General features: G+C 36.7%; 2 protein-coding genes across 2 annotated transcripts; both read left to right on the forward strand.

The window, feature by feature from the left end:
* Nucleotides 1-11,060: 11,060 nt before the first annotated feature.
* On the forward strand, nucleotides 11,061-12,389 carry LOC136065724 (receptor-like protein EIX1). The gene has a single exon (XM_065769261.1). The coding sequence runs from the start codon at nucleotides 11,061-11,063 to the stop codon at nucleotides 12,387-12,389; it is 1,329 nt and encodes a 442-aa protein (XP_065625333.1).
* Nucleotides 12,390-12,761: 372 nt separating this feature from the next.
* LOC111999829 (receptor-like protein EIX2) lies at nucleotides 12,762-13,412 on the forward strand. The gene has a single exon (XM_024031941.2). It carries the CDS (start codon nucleotides 12,762-12,764, stop codon nucleotides 13,410-13,412), a length of 651 nt encoding a protein of 216 aa, XP_023887709.2.
* The last annotated feature ends 1,887 nt before the right edge of the window (nucleotides 13,413-15,299 follow it).

The raw sequence follows: 15,299 nt of genomic DNA on the forward strand, positions 1-15,299 counted from the left end.
CTGGTAGCATGTAACAATTAATTAAAAGTATGATTGTGGTGTTGACTACATTTTTTTGTGCATAAACAAATTTAAGTTGTCTTTTGGCCATTATTTCTAGCCTACTAAACATGAAAGATGTAGGTTTAATCAATTTATAAAGATTGTTGCAACAAACCCTCACTTATGTCCTATTAATGTTGTTAGTTGGCGTACAATGCCAAATGACTACAAAGGAAATTGTTGGAATATAATTGAGGTATTAAAATTTTAGTAACATATATTAGGCTTCTTTCCAGAATTTCAATGCTTCTACATAGATTTTTTTTTTTAATAGAAAGAATGCTTCTACGTAGTGGTTATGGTTTTTATTTTATTTTTTTTTTATCTGTATTTGTGTTTCAATCAAAGTTTTACATCCCCCAAGATGAGATTGCAAGAGAGATAATCAAGCGTCATAAATTAAAGAGATTGGGTGATCAATGGAGGAATTGGAAGCATGCTTTGAAAGCAGAGCACTTTGATAAGTCAAAAACTGCAACACAAATAGTGGCTGAGGCTCCAAATATAGTAAATCGCCAAGATTATGCTAAGCTTGTTGACTCTTGGTTTGAGGTAATAAATAAAAATAATGCACATGAGAAGATATGTATTTGTCATCATTTTTTTTTCCAATAGCCATTTGATATATTCTCGCAGATTTGCCTATATATATATATATATGTTTTTCACTAATGCAAATATATGGTTTATTGTATTCCAGGAAACTAAGACAATACATTGGAATATAAAGGGAGACCAAGTTTCATGCTGGAGTGACTTTTGGCATACTTCAAAGGAATATTTATAGTCTTAGTTTTTATTGTAGGTTGTCTACAATTATTTTATCATTGTCTTATCTTAAGTACCAAAAAATATTGTTTATACTTTTATTAAGATATTTGTGATTCCAAACTTCGAATTGTAAAGTTTTATTTCTTCATTTGGATCAATATTATTAACTATTTGCAATTATTTTATTACTTTGATTTTTGGAATTGTGGATTTTAATAACATTCCAAACATGTTATATTACTAATTTTTAGGGAAATTTAATTAAAAAATATTTTTGTAATATTCAATAAAGTTTATACCTTCGGTAACAGTTTTTATAACTGCTTCTGTATGGAACCTACAGTAGCGGTTGTTTTTTGATGCAATAACTAATTTATAACAAAGTGTACAATGGGAGAACTAGCATTTTTTTTTTATTTATTTTATTTATAGCAGTGTTCTATAAAACTGTTGTTAAAGAATATCTAGTAGCAATTCACAAAATTGCTATTAAAAATAATTCATGCTAGATATAAGGGAAGGGTATACAAACATTTTTAATTTTGTTTAGTAGCGGTTTATAGAACTGCTGCTAAAGAATCTATAGCAGCAATTACATAACACTGGTATAAATAATTAATTTCAAAAAAGAGGCCCTGTGTACTAGCAGTTTTTTTATTCTCTAGCAGCAATTCTATGAATTGCTGCTAAATAATCTATAGGAGCGGCCATAACCGTTGGTACAAATAATTAATTCCGAAAGGAAATGCCGTGTGTATCAGTGGTTTTTAATTCTCTAGCAGCGGTTCTATGAACTGCTACTAAAAAATCTATAGCAGCAGTTACATAACCGTTGGTATAAATAATTAATTCCAAAAGGTAAAGTTGTGTGTACTAGCGGTTTTTAATTCTCTAGCAGTGGTTCTATGAACTGCTACTAAAAAATCTATAGTAGCAGTTACATAACCGTTGGTATAAATAATTAATTCCAAAAGGTAAAGTTGTGTGTACAAGCAGTTTTTAATTCTCTAGCAGTGGTTCTATGAACTGCTACTAAAAAATATATAGTTGCAGTTACATAACCATTGGTATAAATAATTAATTCCAAAAGGTAAAGTTGTGTGTACTAGCGGTTTTTAATTCTCTAACAGCAGTTTATAGAACTGTTGCTATAGATGTTTTCTATACCAGCGATTCCTAAAACTGCTGCTATAACCTATAGTGACCTATAGCAACGGCAACTTAACAGCGGTTATTCAAGTTGTAGCAGTGGTTTAGAAAACAGCTGGTATAGACCTATATGACTTTTAGTAGCATTTTTTTTAAATTTTAGTAGTGGTTACAACCACTGTTAAAAATCAAGTTTTTTGTAGTGTCCATATATGGCTAATCATAATCTTAATTTTATTCTTGTATTTCTTCTTTTTTCCTTGTTTGGATCCTCACCTTTGGGGATATTCAAACCCAGTTCATGCAGTGAAGATCAGAGTCAGACTAATATCAAATGCATCGACACTGAAAGAGAAGCACTTCTCAGCTTCAATGTTAGGACATATGTGTTTCACTTGTTAAAAACATATGTCGTTCTTTTATGTAATTGGCTAATCTTTTAACAAAATGCACTCAACTTGAAATTGGGTAGTTCTAGGTGTTTTTAATACTTCACGAAACAAAGTTTCAAGATCAAGTGTTGAAGTCATCAAGTTTGTCCAAGAAACAAGCTGAAGAAGTGCACAATCATTAAATCTCGACACTTGCTCGACAGCTGCTCAACACCTTGCTATCTGTCGAGGTTTATAAAATTAGATTTTATAATATGATTTCTTGGGATCCGTAAATGTGTCTTTGGGCTTTCTTTTCTCCTAACCCTAGACATATAAAATGATTGTTTTAAGGGCCGTCAAAGAGTACACAAGTTGCGTAAGTATTGAGCAAACTCTGTTCAAACAAATTGTGACCAGAGACAAAGTTTTGCCCTAATTCATCTCTTCTGAAGAAGTTGCTGTGTATGTGCACCTTTGGGTTTTGTGACCAAGTATCTTCTTGATCTTCATCGTGGATGAACTGAAGAACTTTGCAGCCAACAACTTTTTCTAGTTGGTGATTGAAGTCGCATACTAAGATCCGCGCATTGGTTAGTCACGTACTTGGGAGCCATGCATCAAAATGAGAAACTGTCACTACAGAACAAGTCCAATTGGATATTGGGGTAAGGGTTTAACTGAAGGTTGGTAAGATACTTGGGATTCCTTTACTTGTAACCGCTTGTTGTGATAATAGTAGAGTTTTGGGAGTGGTGACTTGAAAATCACCCGGTGGGGTTTTTGCCGTCAAGTTTTCCCCATTCGTAAACAAATCACCGTGTTATTTATTTTCCGCTGCACAATTAATTTTTTTGTGATTTGTTTGTGCTACCATGCGTTTGCATGTTAAATTGATTAATTAATAATTTGATTAATTTAATCACAAGGGGTCAATACGTTTTTAGCCTATCAAGTGATATCAGAGCAAACACACTCTAATTAGGTTTAATCTTTACTGTGTTGATCCATTGACCCCTGTTTGTCATGGTTAGAGGACAGTCATTAATCATACCTCCTTTATTTGATGGCACTAACTGTTAGGTTCTAAAGATTTAGAAATTTATGTATTTAGAACTCTAATTTGTATTGTTGGCAAACCATGATCAAAACATGTTGTTTAGTCTTGTTTAGACTTGCTCAAAGTATGTTTATTTGTAAAACTGGAATCGAGTGAGTGCAGATTTATTGGACTAAATCTGTAAGACTCGATCGATCGAAAATTAGACTCGATCGATCGAACCACGTACAAATTTATTTTTCTGCAGAGTTCCAGTTCAGCCCAAACTCTATTTAAACGTCTTGGGGTTCAAGTAAAACACTTCAATATATAAGGAAAACCCTAGAACGTTTTTGGGACTTCTGGGAGAGAGATTAGAGTGCCTCTTGTGCCTCCTTTTATTTTTAGGGTTTTGTACCCAAACCTCTCTAAGTATTTGTTGCTCATATTTGCGGTTTATGTGAATCTCTTGTGAGATCCTTGAGGAGCTTTCCTTCACATAAACTTAGGGTTTTCAAGGTAGAGATATTTTCTACATCTTGATGATCAACAAGGTTGCTGCCATTGAAGATTAAAAGAAAAGCAAGCGGGGAGCTTGTAGCTGATTGAAGAATTCAAGAAAGAAGTAGTCCGTGGATTCGGAGTCTGCGCGTGGTCGTGTAGGGTTTTGTACCCAAACCTCTCTAAGTCTTTGTTGCTCATATTTGCGGTTTATGTGAATCTCTTGTGAGATCCTTGAGGAGCTTTCCTTCACATAAACTTAGGGTTTTCAAGGTAGAGATATTTTCTACATCTTGATGATCAACAAGGTTGCTGCCATTGAAGATTAAAAGAAAAGCAAGCGGGGAGCTTGTAGCTGATTGAAGAATTCAAGAAAGAAGTAGTCCGTGGATTCGGAGTCTGCGCGTGGTCGTGTCAGGAAGTTTTACTGGTGGGTAGCATTAGGAAGTCGAGCGGGGAGCTTGTAGTCCTTCTGTAAGAATTTCAATTCTTTCATAGTGAATTCTGTTATGCCTTGAGGATCGGTGGGTCAAATCCTCCCCAGGTTTTTACCGTGTGGTTTCCTAGGTGATCATATCTTGTGTTATTTATTTTCCACTGCTTTATATTCTTGATATGATTGTTTGGATTGTTTTAACCTAGAATTACTTAATTTGACTAAGTAACAACTTGGCTAATTAATCTAGGCTACGCAATCTGTGTGTTTAAGGGGTCTAAATTTCCAATACTAACTATGCATACTAGAAAGTATGCATGAGAGTTTTCTTACAGTTCTTAGATGAAAAGGTGTGGCAAGTTGTAGAGATTGGCTGGACCAAGCCAAAAAAAGCGCCGGCCGATTAGGATGAAGCCAAGATCAAGGCGGCAAACTTCAACAGCAGAGCATTGAATGCAATCACCAATGAGGAGTTCAAGAAGATATCCTCTACTGAAACTGCAAAGGAAGCATGAACCATCCATCAGACAATCTATGAGAGTACAAAGGCTATTAAGGATTCAAAGCTTTAAAGGCTCACTACGAGCTTTGAAGAAATAAAGATAGAGGAGGATGAGTTGTTCGATGAGTTCTATGCCAAGCTTAAGGACATAGTAAACTCAGCCTTCAATTTTAGGGAAACCATTTCTGAACCCAAGATTGTGAGGAAAGTGCTCAGATCTCTACCCGAAAGATTCCATGTGAAGATTACTACAATCAAGGAATCAAAGGATATTGACAAGATTCCTTTGACTGAGCTAGTTGGAAACTTGCAGACCTACGAGCTAGGGCTATCTAGGATTGGTAAGTCGGGTAAAGGCAGGAGCATGGCCTTGAAGGCAAAGAGCAGTGACACAGATGATTCTTCCGATGATGAAGATTCTAAGATGAAGTCTTACATTACAAGGTAGTTCAAGAAGTTTATGAAGAATGCCAATGGGAGGAACTTCGACAAGGACCACAGACAATCCAGTTCTTCTCAGTTTAAAGGCCAAGACAAAGGGAAGAAGGATGCAAGGGATGGCGGTCAGTACACTGTTCCCATAGGACCTAAGTGCTTTGGGTGCCATGGCTTTGGTCACATGAAGCAAGAGTGTCCCACATATCTCAAGAGTGTTGGGAAGAGCAAAGCACTTGCTGCTACGTTAAGTGACACTAAGCCTGAAGATGATTCCGACAATAAGGATGACGGAATCTTAAATGCCTTCACTGCCACAATTAATCCTACTGAAGGGATTGTTGAAGAAATAGACAAAGAAGAAGAACTGGTGGAGTCCAAATTTAAGAATATGGATGATCAAGATGATATCTATACAGCCTATGAGAAACTTTACAAGCTCTCTGAGAAGCATGAGAAATTATATAGGCTAGCCACCAAGAAGCTCAGTGATGTGGAACTTGATCGTGAAGAGCTTTCCACAAAGTTTGATGAAGCTAATTAAACAATTGGTGCACTGAGGTTTGAGAACAATTTTTTGGTTGAGAAGACCAAGAAGCTTGAAGTAGAGCTGTTTCAAGTTAGAGCTCAGTTTGAGAGGACTTCAAGTGCAAATCTTGATGAGATGCTCAGTATTCAGAAATCTGCTTCAGATCGTATAGGTTTAGGGTATGGTCTTTCTTCCTCTAATATTACTTCTACTAGTGCTACTGTGTTTGTTCCTCCTGTTAATAAAACTGATATTGAGAACACTAATGTTAAAACTGAATTAGCTAGTGAGAACTTAGACAAGGACAAATCTATCTTAAGAGCACCCCCTATGCAGGATAAGAAAGATGTTAAGAACCCTGGGGCTAAGAAAGCTAACTCTTAAAAGCCCAAACAGAAGAAGCAGCATCTCTATCATCATTGTAGAGCTGCCGGTCATACTTGACCAAATTGCTATAAGTGGTTAGCCACTCAACAGAGCAACGACATGATCGCATCTGGAAGCTAGAATCAGTTTCAATCCTCTTTTGCTCCTCTCGGTGATCTTCTCAAAGCCCTCATGTTCCTTTTGAACTTGAACGGTTTCAATTCTTCCCCCACACCGCCGATTCAAGGGTTTAATCAAAGGAAATGGTCTTCCAATATGTGGAAGAAAAATGACTCTAAGTAATTTTATCACTTTCTTCTATCTTCTTGCTTTTGTTTGTTGCATTACTTATGTGTTTTACATATTTTGAGTCAGTCTAGTTTTATACTTTGTTTTGTTTAACATGTTTTTGTTTGCTTGTTTTCAGTTTTGTTTGTTTTGTTTTTAAAATAAAAATAAATAAAAAAATTGAAAAATCAGAAAAATACAAAAACAGTGTGTGTTTTGTGTACCTTGGATGGCCATTGGAATAAAGTTTTCTAAACTTTGTATCAATTTGTAGCTTAGATGAGCATTCTTATGCACAACTAAGCAAGTGAGCTTTGTGGCTCTTGTTTATGATGAGTAAGATTAAGTTATCCCTTGAACTTAACACTCGTATCACTCTTTTTGACGGGTAGGACTAGAAAATCCTAAGAGAAAGGTATAAATAACCATCTCATCACTGTTACCCGCAATCATAATATGACACATGTATGCCTCAGCATAGCAAAAGTGCAGTGTTAAAGACACCCGTATGCTTCAGCATAGCAAAAGTGCAGTGTCAAATGCTTACCATCTTGGGTATTTCTTTTCTCTCTCTTATATGCCCATGCATGATATGCTAAATAAAAGAAAATATGCAAAAAATAAAAAGCAAAAAGATCAAAATGCTTTAAATATGATTACAAACGTTTTTTCTAGGAGATGTGGGAGTTATAGAATGTACCTCAAAGATGATAGTCCTCATCAAACAGTTATGATTGTGTGTGAGTTAAAGTGATTTTCTCATATCTCAAATCGTCATAGCAAGTATACACTTATGCAATCTTGCGATGTTTTTCACATACAACATACAATATTCTTTACTACTCTTGATACATGTGCAGGTATAATGTGATTTGGCCATCACAAGGTTTTACATGTGCTAATGTATACTCACTAAACTGTCTTGACTTGTTTTTGAAATATAAAATTGGTTAGACTTGTTGTGTGTGTGTGTGTGTGTTTTTGAAGATCCATGTGCTTATATTTTCTGTTGAGAGATATTTTTAAGAGCTTAATATGTTGTTTGGATCATTGGTTGAGTTGTATGTTGGATTGCATTTATGTCTGTGTTTTTCTCTTCTCGAAAAACTGTTTTGAAAGGCTGTCTTGACACCTCCTCGATACCTAGCTATCTGTCGAGCTTCTCAAGCTTTTTCCTATCGCAATCTCGACACCTCCTCGACACCTGGTGGATCAATCCAGAAAGTTCTTGCCTCCTCGATAGCTTCTCGACACCTAGTGGATCGATCGAGATTCTGTTCTTTGTCAGGTGTTTCTTGTTCCTCGAAACCTCTTAACACCTGCAGCTATCGACGTTCATCTTACTCGACACCTTCCTCGACAGAATCCTCGACACCACTTGACACCTTAGCTGTCGAGATTTACTGAGGTTTCTATATAAACCCCTTGTGCGATCTGCCTCTTATTTCTCTCAATCTCTCTCTCGATAACTCCCTTTTCTCTCCCAAACACTCTCATCTCACTCCAATCTTGTTCCTCAAAGGTTTTCTCAAGATTTTTCAAGTTTTTCTGCACTTGGTATGCTTCTTATCTCTTCATTCTTTATTCATTTCATGTTTTGAAACCTAGGTTTTGGGGTTTTTGAAAATTTTTTAGGGTTTTTCAAAATTGATGAGTGTTTATTAAAATTTTAGGATGGGTTTTCACTTACATGTGTTTAAAATCTCATGCATTGCATAACATTAGCATTATAACAGTATTTTCATGCATTTAGATGTGTGTAATATGCTTGTGTGCTGGTAGGATTGGATTGGGCTGAGCTCGTGATGTATTTTTCTTTTGCATGTCACATGTTCATGCATTCCCCATGCATACATACTCTCTTTTCAATATATTTGATATATTTGAATTAATTGGGACTTTTCTGATTGTCTTTCTTTTTCTCCCTCTCTTTCTGTTTACGTTAGTTGTGTCTATAGCACCTAAACGTAAGTTTGCTCCGTCCCAGAACCCTCTGCGTTCTAGGACATCTTCATCCTTCTAACATTCGGTTCCATGATGAGGATGCTCGTAAGGCTTTCTCGGAGAACTTCTCTAGACGAGGTGTTCATTCGAAACACCAAGTCATTTTGGCGGAATTCGCCGACACTGACCTTCCCTCTGTCATTCACAGTCGGGGATGGGAGTCACTGTGTGACGTCCCGGTCACCTGTCCTCTCGTGCTTATTCAGGAGTTCTATCCCAACATGCACGAGATTGATCGTTTAGTACCTCTTTTCTTCACTCGCATTCAAGGTACGCGCATTCCTGTTACACCGTAACTTGTTGCGGATGTGCTTCAAGTTCCTAGGATAGAGTTTCTTGACTATCCTATTTGTGAGTGTCTATAGACTGTATCCAAAGATGAGCTCATGGCTGCTTTTTGTGAACGCCCTGCTGACTGGGGTGAGCGTCAGTATACACCATGTAAAGCTTTTGCTAAAGGCCCTCGCTTCATAAACATGGTGATGAACTTTGTACTCCATCCTCTCTCTCACTACAACTCCATCATAGAGCCTCATGCTCGGTTTTTGCTGTCTCTTCTTGAGCATCTTACCATAGACTTTCCTTCTCATTTTATTCTCTCTATTATAGATGTTCTTTTAGATTCGGCGTCCCGTGATAAGCTCATCTTTCCTCCCACTATCACGAGGATCTTACGCCATTTTTTTGTCCCTTTCCTGTGTCCAACCACTTCACACACATTTGTGCCATAGACGCCGCTACCGTAAAACGTAGTGAGGTGCAGTTTAAGTCGGTACAACCGGATTCCACTCGTCCCTTCCATCCGGCTCCATCTCGTTCAGCTCTATCCACATTTGCCCCCTCCTCTTCCATGGGCGATGTCTTACTTGGAGACATCATGGCGCAGTTGTAGCGCATGAATGCTTGCCTTGATACACTCTCTACTGAGTTGTATCAGGTGAACATTTGTGTCGGTCGTATTGCACAACGGCAGGCGACTATGGGTGGCTTTACTCCTGAGGCTTTTCCTCTACCACCTCTTCCAGTGGCTTCTGATTCTGATGCTGAGAATGATGATGATGATGGTGATAACAATGATACTTCAGATGATGATGGAGATGCTAGCTCTACCGATGAGATGTCTACTTGACACTCTTACCCTTTGTCACTCATGACAAAAAAGGGGGAGTAGTTTTGGGGATATTGAGAGTAGTCATTCTTAGGGGAAAAGTTAGTATAGGACATTTTTGTTAGGGGGAGAGTGCTGATATGAGGGATGTAGTGAGGATATGATGTATCTTTTTCTTTTATACTTTTTTAGATACATTGTTCTTGTACATTAGGTCTTGTGACTAGTTTTTACATATATTGTACTTATTTTCTCTATATGTGGATGTATGTTTCTTTCATTTACCTCTACATGTGTTGTTTCTTCTCTATCTTTATATACATGTTTCTTATACTTGTATGCAATCTATTATTTCTATTTCATACTAAGATGCCTTGATGAATTTTGTTTAAAGTATTTCAGAAATACAGATTGTCAGAGTCTACTTGCCATAAATTCTCTTCTTGCAAAGTTTTTCAAGAGTTTGTGTTAGGATAAATTTTATTGTATTCAACAAGTGAATATGAGTTGAGTGATTTATGACTTCTCTCATATGTTCATTTGTTTGTTGTGGTTTTATCAAGAATTGCCAAAGGGGGAGATTGTTAGGATATATGTGTTTCACTTGTTAAGAACATATGTCGTTCTTTTATGTAATTGGCTAATCATTTGACAAAACGCATTCAACTTGAAAATGGGTAGTTCTAGGTGTTTTTAATACTTCATGAAAAAATGTTTTAAGATCAAGTGTTGAAGTTATCAAGTTTGTCCAATAAACAAGCTGAAGAAGTGCACAATTATTAAATCTCGACAGCTGCTTGACAGCTGCTCAACACCTTGCTATCTGTCGAGATTTATAAAATCAAATTTTCTGATCTGATTTCTTGGGATCCGTGAATGTGTCTTTGAGCATTCTTTTCTCCTAACCCTAGAAATATAAAAGGATTGTTTTAAGGGCCGTCAAAGAGTACACAAGTTGCGCAAGTATTAAGCAAACTCTGTTCAAGCAAATTGTGACTGGAGACAAAGTTTTGCCCTAGTTCATCTCTTCTGAAGAAGTTGCTGTGTATGTGTACCTTTAGGTTTTGTGACCAAGCATCTTCTTGATTTTCATCGTGGATGAACTGAAAAATTTTGCAGCTAACAACTCTTTCTAATTGGTGATTGAAGTCGCGTACTGGGATTCGTGTTTTGGTTAGTCACATACTTGGGAGCCATGTATCAAAAGGGGAAACTGTCATTACAGAACAAGTCCAATTGGGTATTGGGGTAAGGGTTCAGTTGTAGGTTGGTAAGGTACTTGAGATTCCTTTACTTGTAACCGCTTATTGTGATAATAGTGGAGTTTCAGGAGTGGTAACCTGAAAATCACCCGGTGAGGTTTTTGTCGTTAGGTTTTTCCCATTTGTAAACAAATCACCGTGTTATTTATTTTTCGCTACATAATTAATTTTTTGGTGATTTGTTTGTGCTACCACGCGTTTGCATGTTAAATTGATTAATTAATAACTTGAATAATTAATTAATTAATTTAATCGCAATGGGTCAATACGTTTTTGGCTTATCATTCAAGAAAGGTGTAACTAATGATTCGGGTAGGCTTTTTTCTTGGGTTGGTGAAGATTGCTGCCAATGGAGAGGCGTGGAGTGCAACAACCAAACAGGTCACGTTACCAAGCTCAATCTATGTTGTAAAAAGAAAGACAATTCGTGCTCATTTGGAGAGGTAAGTTCGTCTTTGATTCACTTGAAATATTTAAATTACTTGGATCTAAGCTGGAATAATATTGATCAAGTTCAAATTCCTAAAGTTTTTGGTATTCTAGAGAACTTGATGTATCTCTGTCTCTTTTATGCATCCTTTCTAGGGGAAATTCTTCCTCATCTTGGAAATTTGTCAAGCCTGATGCATCTTGACCTTCATGATAGCTACAGCTTTGGCATGAAAGCCGAAAATTTGGATTGGCTGCCAAGTCTCTCTTCTTTGAAGTACCTAGATATGGGGGGACGAAATCTCACAGGAGCAAATTGGCTGCAGGCAGTTACTATGCTTCCTTCCCTTCATGAGTTACATTTATCTAGGTGTGAGCTCGAACACTGCCTACCACCTTCTTTTCCATTTGTCAATTTCACATCTCTTTTTGTCCTCGATTTATCAAACAACCAATTTAACTCTTCCATACCTCAGTGGCTATTTAATCTTATGAGCCTCACAATTCTTGATCTCAGCTCTAATTCTTTACAAGGTACCATTCCATACAATTTTGTGAACCTAAGAAATCTTGAGCACCTTGATTTGAGTGAAAATCCATACATCACGAGTAATTTGCCAAGCTTTTTAGGAAATCTTTGTAAATTGAAGACTTTATCTCTTAAATCAACCAATATTGGCGGCAATATTGATGGATTTTTAGATAATTTCTCAACTTACCTGAACAATAGCATGGAGTCCCTAGATTTGAGTCTCAATAAGTTGGTGGGAAACATTCCTGATTCATTGGGGAGACTTGAGAGCTTGAGATACCTCAATCTCTATTGCAACTCTTTTTGGGGTTCAATTCCACCTTCTATTGGCAACTTGTCATCCTTGCAGCAATTGGACCTCTCTTTTAATGAGATGAATGAAACCATTCCTGCAAGTCTTGGACAACTCTCAGAACTAGTCATCCTGGATCTCAGTGCAAATTCTTGGAGAGGTGTCATCACTGAAACCCAATTGATGAATCTCACAAGGTTAGAAGATTTTGTACTAACAACTTATACAGTCCACTCTTTAGTTTTCATCGTGATGTACTACTGGGTTCCTCATTTTAGGCTCAAAACTCTTGAACTAGAAAACTGTCTCATTGGCCCCAAATTTCCTGTATAGCTTCAAGTTCAAAATGAGCTTACGTATGTCAATCTTAAAATCGTTAAAATCACAGACACTATACTTGAGGAATGGTTCTCTAAGATCTCTCAACTCATTGACTTGGATCTATCCAACAATTAGATCGCAGGGAAGTTGTTACAACTTACAAAAATTAGTATATCCAAATGTAAAATTTATTGATCTAAGTCATAACTACTTCAAAGGTGTTATCCTAGTTTGGCTTGCTAAAAATTCGGTCCAACTATATTTAAAAACAATTCATTTGCAGGTCTTATCCCGTCAAATATTGGTGATCTAATGCCTAGCTTGCAAATATTAGACCTCTTAGAGAACCTCCTCAATGGTAAAATTCCATTATCCATACGAAAAATGAAAGATCTTACAATGCTTTGCCTCAAGAGCAATCAACTTTCAGGGGAGCTCCCCAATCATTGGAATAAGTTACAAAATTTGAAGGTTGTGGATATTTCATATAACCACCTACATGGAAAAATTCCGAGATCAATGGGTTTCTTGAGTTCCCTTTCTATATTAGTGTTGAGCAACAACCACCTTTATGGAGAAATTCCTTCCACTTTACAATATTGTTCTCTTTTGAGCATTGATCTTGGTGGGAATCATTTATCGGGGAACCTTCCATCATGGATAGGACCAAATATCTTAATTCTACATTTACGGTCAAATCTATTCAATGGAATCATCCTTCGAGAATGGTGCGGTCTTTCATTTCTCCATATCCTGGATATTGCACAAAACAATCTTTTTGGAAGCATTCCAGACTATTTAAATAATTTGACTACTTTGGTTTACAGCAACAACACTGACCAATACAACTCTTTTGACTTGATATATATTGAGAAAGCAATCATAGTGACAAAAGGAAGAGAGTTGCAATATGGTACTACTCTCAAATATGTTAACAACATTGATCTTTTAGGGAATAATTTGACAGGAATAATTCCTAATGAAATAACAAGTCTCCAGGGATTAGGTACGCTAAAATTATCTGTTAGGCTCTAAAAGTTTAGAACAATTGACAAATCGTGAATACAAACTTGTCTAGATATAGATCTTAGAGTCTATAGGTATTATTAGACAATGCTCAAGGTGATTCAAGTCAAGATTCAAGAACAAGTAAGCTTGTTAGGTTTTTAGACCCCTTAAAACACAACAATTGGATTAACCTAGTTTATTAGCCAAGTGACTAACTTAGTCAAGTTATGCATATCTAGGTTAACACAATCAAATAATCATATCAAGATATAAAGCAACAGAAATATAAAGAATACAAAGATATGATCAGCCAGGAAAACCAAACCGGTAAAAAACCTGGGGAGGATTTAACCTAGCTATCCTCAAGGTAAACTTGAATCCACTATATGAAAGAATTGAAGTTCATACAAAAGGACTTACAAGCACCCACGCTCGATTTCCTAATGCTACCCACCAGTAGAACTTACTGACACGACAACGTGCAAGCTCCAAATCCACGGACTCCTTCTTTCTTGGATTCTCCAATCAAGTACAAGCACTCCTGCTTGTGTTTCTTTAAGCTCCAATGGCAGTAACTGAGCTGATCATCAAGGTGTTGATAATATCTCTACCTTGAAAACCCTAAGTTTATGTGAAGGAAAACTCCTCAAGGATCTCACAAGAGATTCACATAAACCACAAAACATAAGCAACAATACAATTAGAGCAACTCTCAGGACGTGGCTAGGGTTTTGCCTTATATACCTAGGGCAAAAACATAAAACCCTAAACGTTTAATGAGATAGGGCTGAGTTGGAAATTCTGCAGAAAAACATTCTGGCTGACTTTCGATCGATTGAGTCTAACCTTCGATTGATCGAGCTAGGCCGAAATGCCCTAATACATCTGCAACCTCTCGATTCCAACTTTACATGAATTACACAACTTTGAGCAAGCCTAAACAAGACTAAACATATTGTTTTGATCATGGTTTGCCAACATCACACATTAGAGTTCTAAATACATAAAATCCTAAGTCTTTAGAACCTAACAAACTCCCCCTTTGGCAATCCGTGACAAAACACAAATTAAAAACTCAAAGTTTACAAATAAAAGCCCTTTACAAAAATAATGCTCATAACACAAATTCAATCCTAACTACTATCCATCAGTTGCAAGTGTAGATAGCAGTTCAATTGAATCAACCTGTATATTCCTGAAACACTCAACAAACGTATAAACGCATGTGTGACAGAAAAACAGTAAATCAATAGATATGTAAACTAACTCTCCCCTTAAGTTAGATACAACATAAATAAAACATTCTTGTATGTTTCACACAACACATAATAAAGATATATATCAATGAATAACTCATAAATATAAATCAATAAGCAGTGAACACAAGAAACAAGAATCATATATATCAAAAAAATGCATCTCCCCCTAAGGACAATCACATGCCATCATCAAAAGGAGGTGGTGAGGATGAACGAAGATGCGCTAAGTCAGCTCACAAATCACGTATCTTATCAAGCAAGTCCACCAAAATTTGACCATGAGCCGCCTGAACGATCATGACAGTCTCCAAGGTACGATGTATATCAAATTCATCCGAAGGAGGTGGAGGAACATCAGCATCAGCAGCAACAACATCACCAATAGGATCAGCAACATCCTCACCAACAGGACCTGTAGAAGAAGAAGGAGGAGGTGCGGTACCAGAAGGCTCAGACCTAAGGTGTTTAGAGCCAACTTGAAGATGAGCAGCCCTCTGTCTAAGAAAAGATGCACCTATGGGAGCAATAACATGTACGGGCTCAGAAGAAGGGAAATCATCTAGACCAAGATAGAAGAAAATCTTATGAATAAAAATAGGATGGACAAGAGCATGAGCGGAAGATGAACTCCTATAAACTTCGTTCAAAGAACGAA

The sequence above is a fragment of the Quercus suber genome, unplaced genomic scaffold, assembly GCF_002906115.3.
Source record: "Quercus suber isolate HL8 unplaced genomic scaffold, Cork oak 2.0 scaffold_1098, whole genome shotgun sequence".
In the NCBI taxonomy this organism is placed as follows: Eukaryota; Viridiplantae; Streptophyta; class Magnoliopsida; order Fagales; family Fagaceae; genus Quercus; species Quercus suber.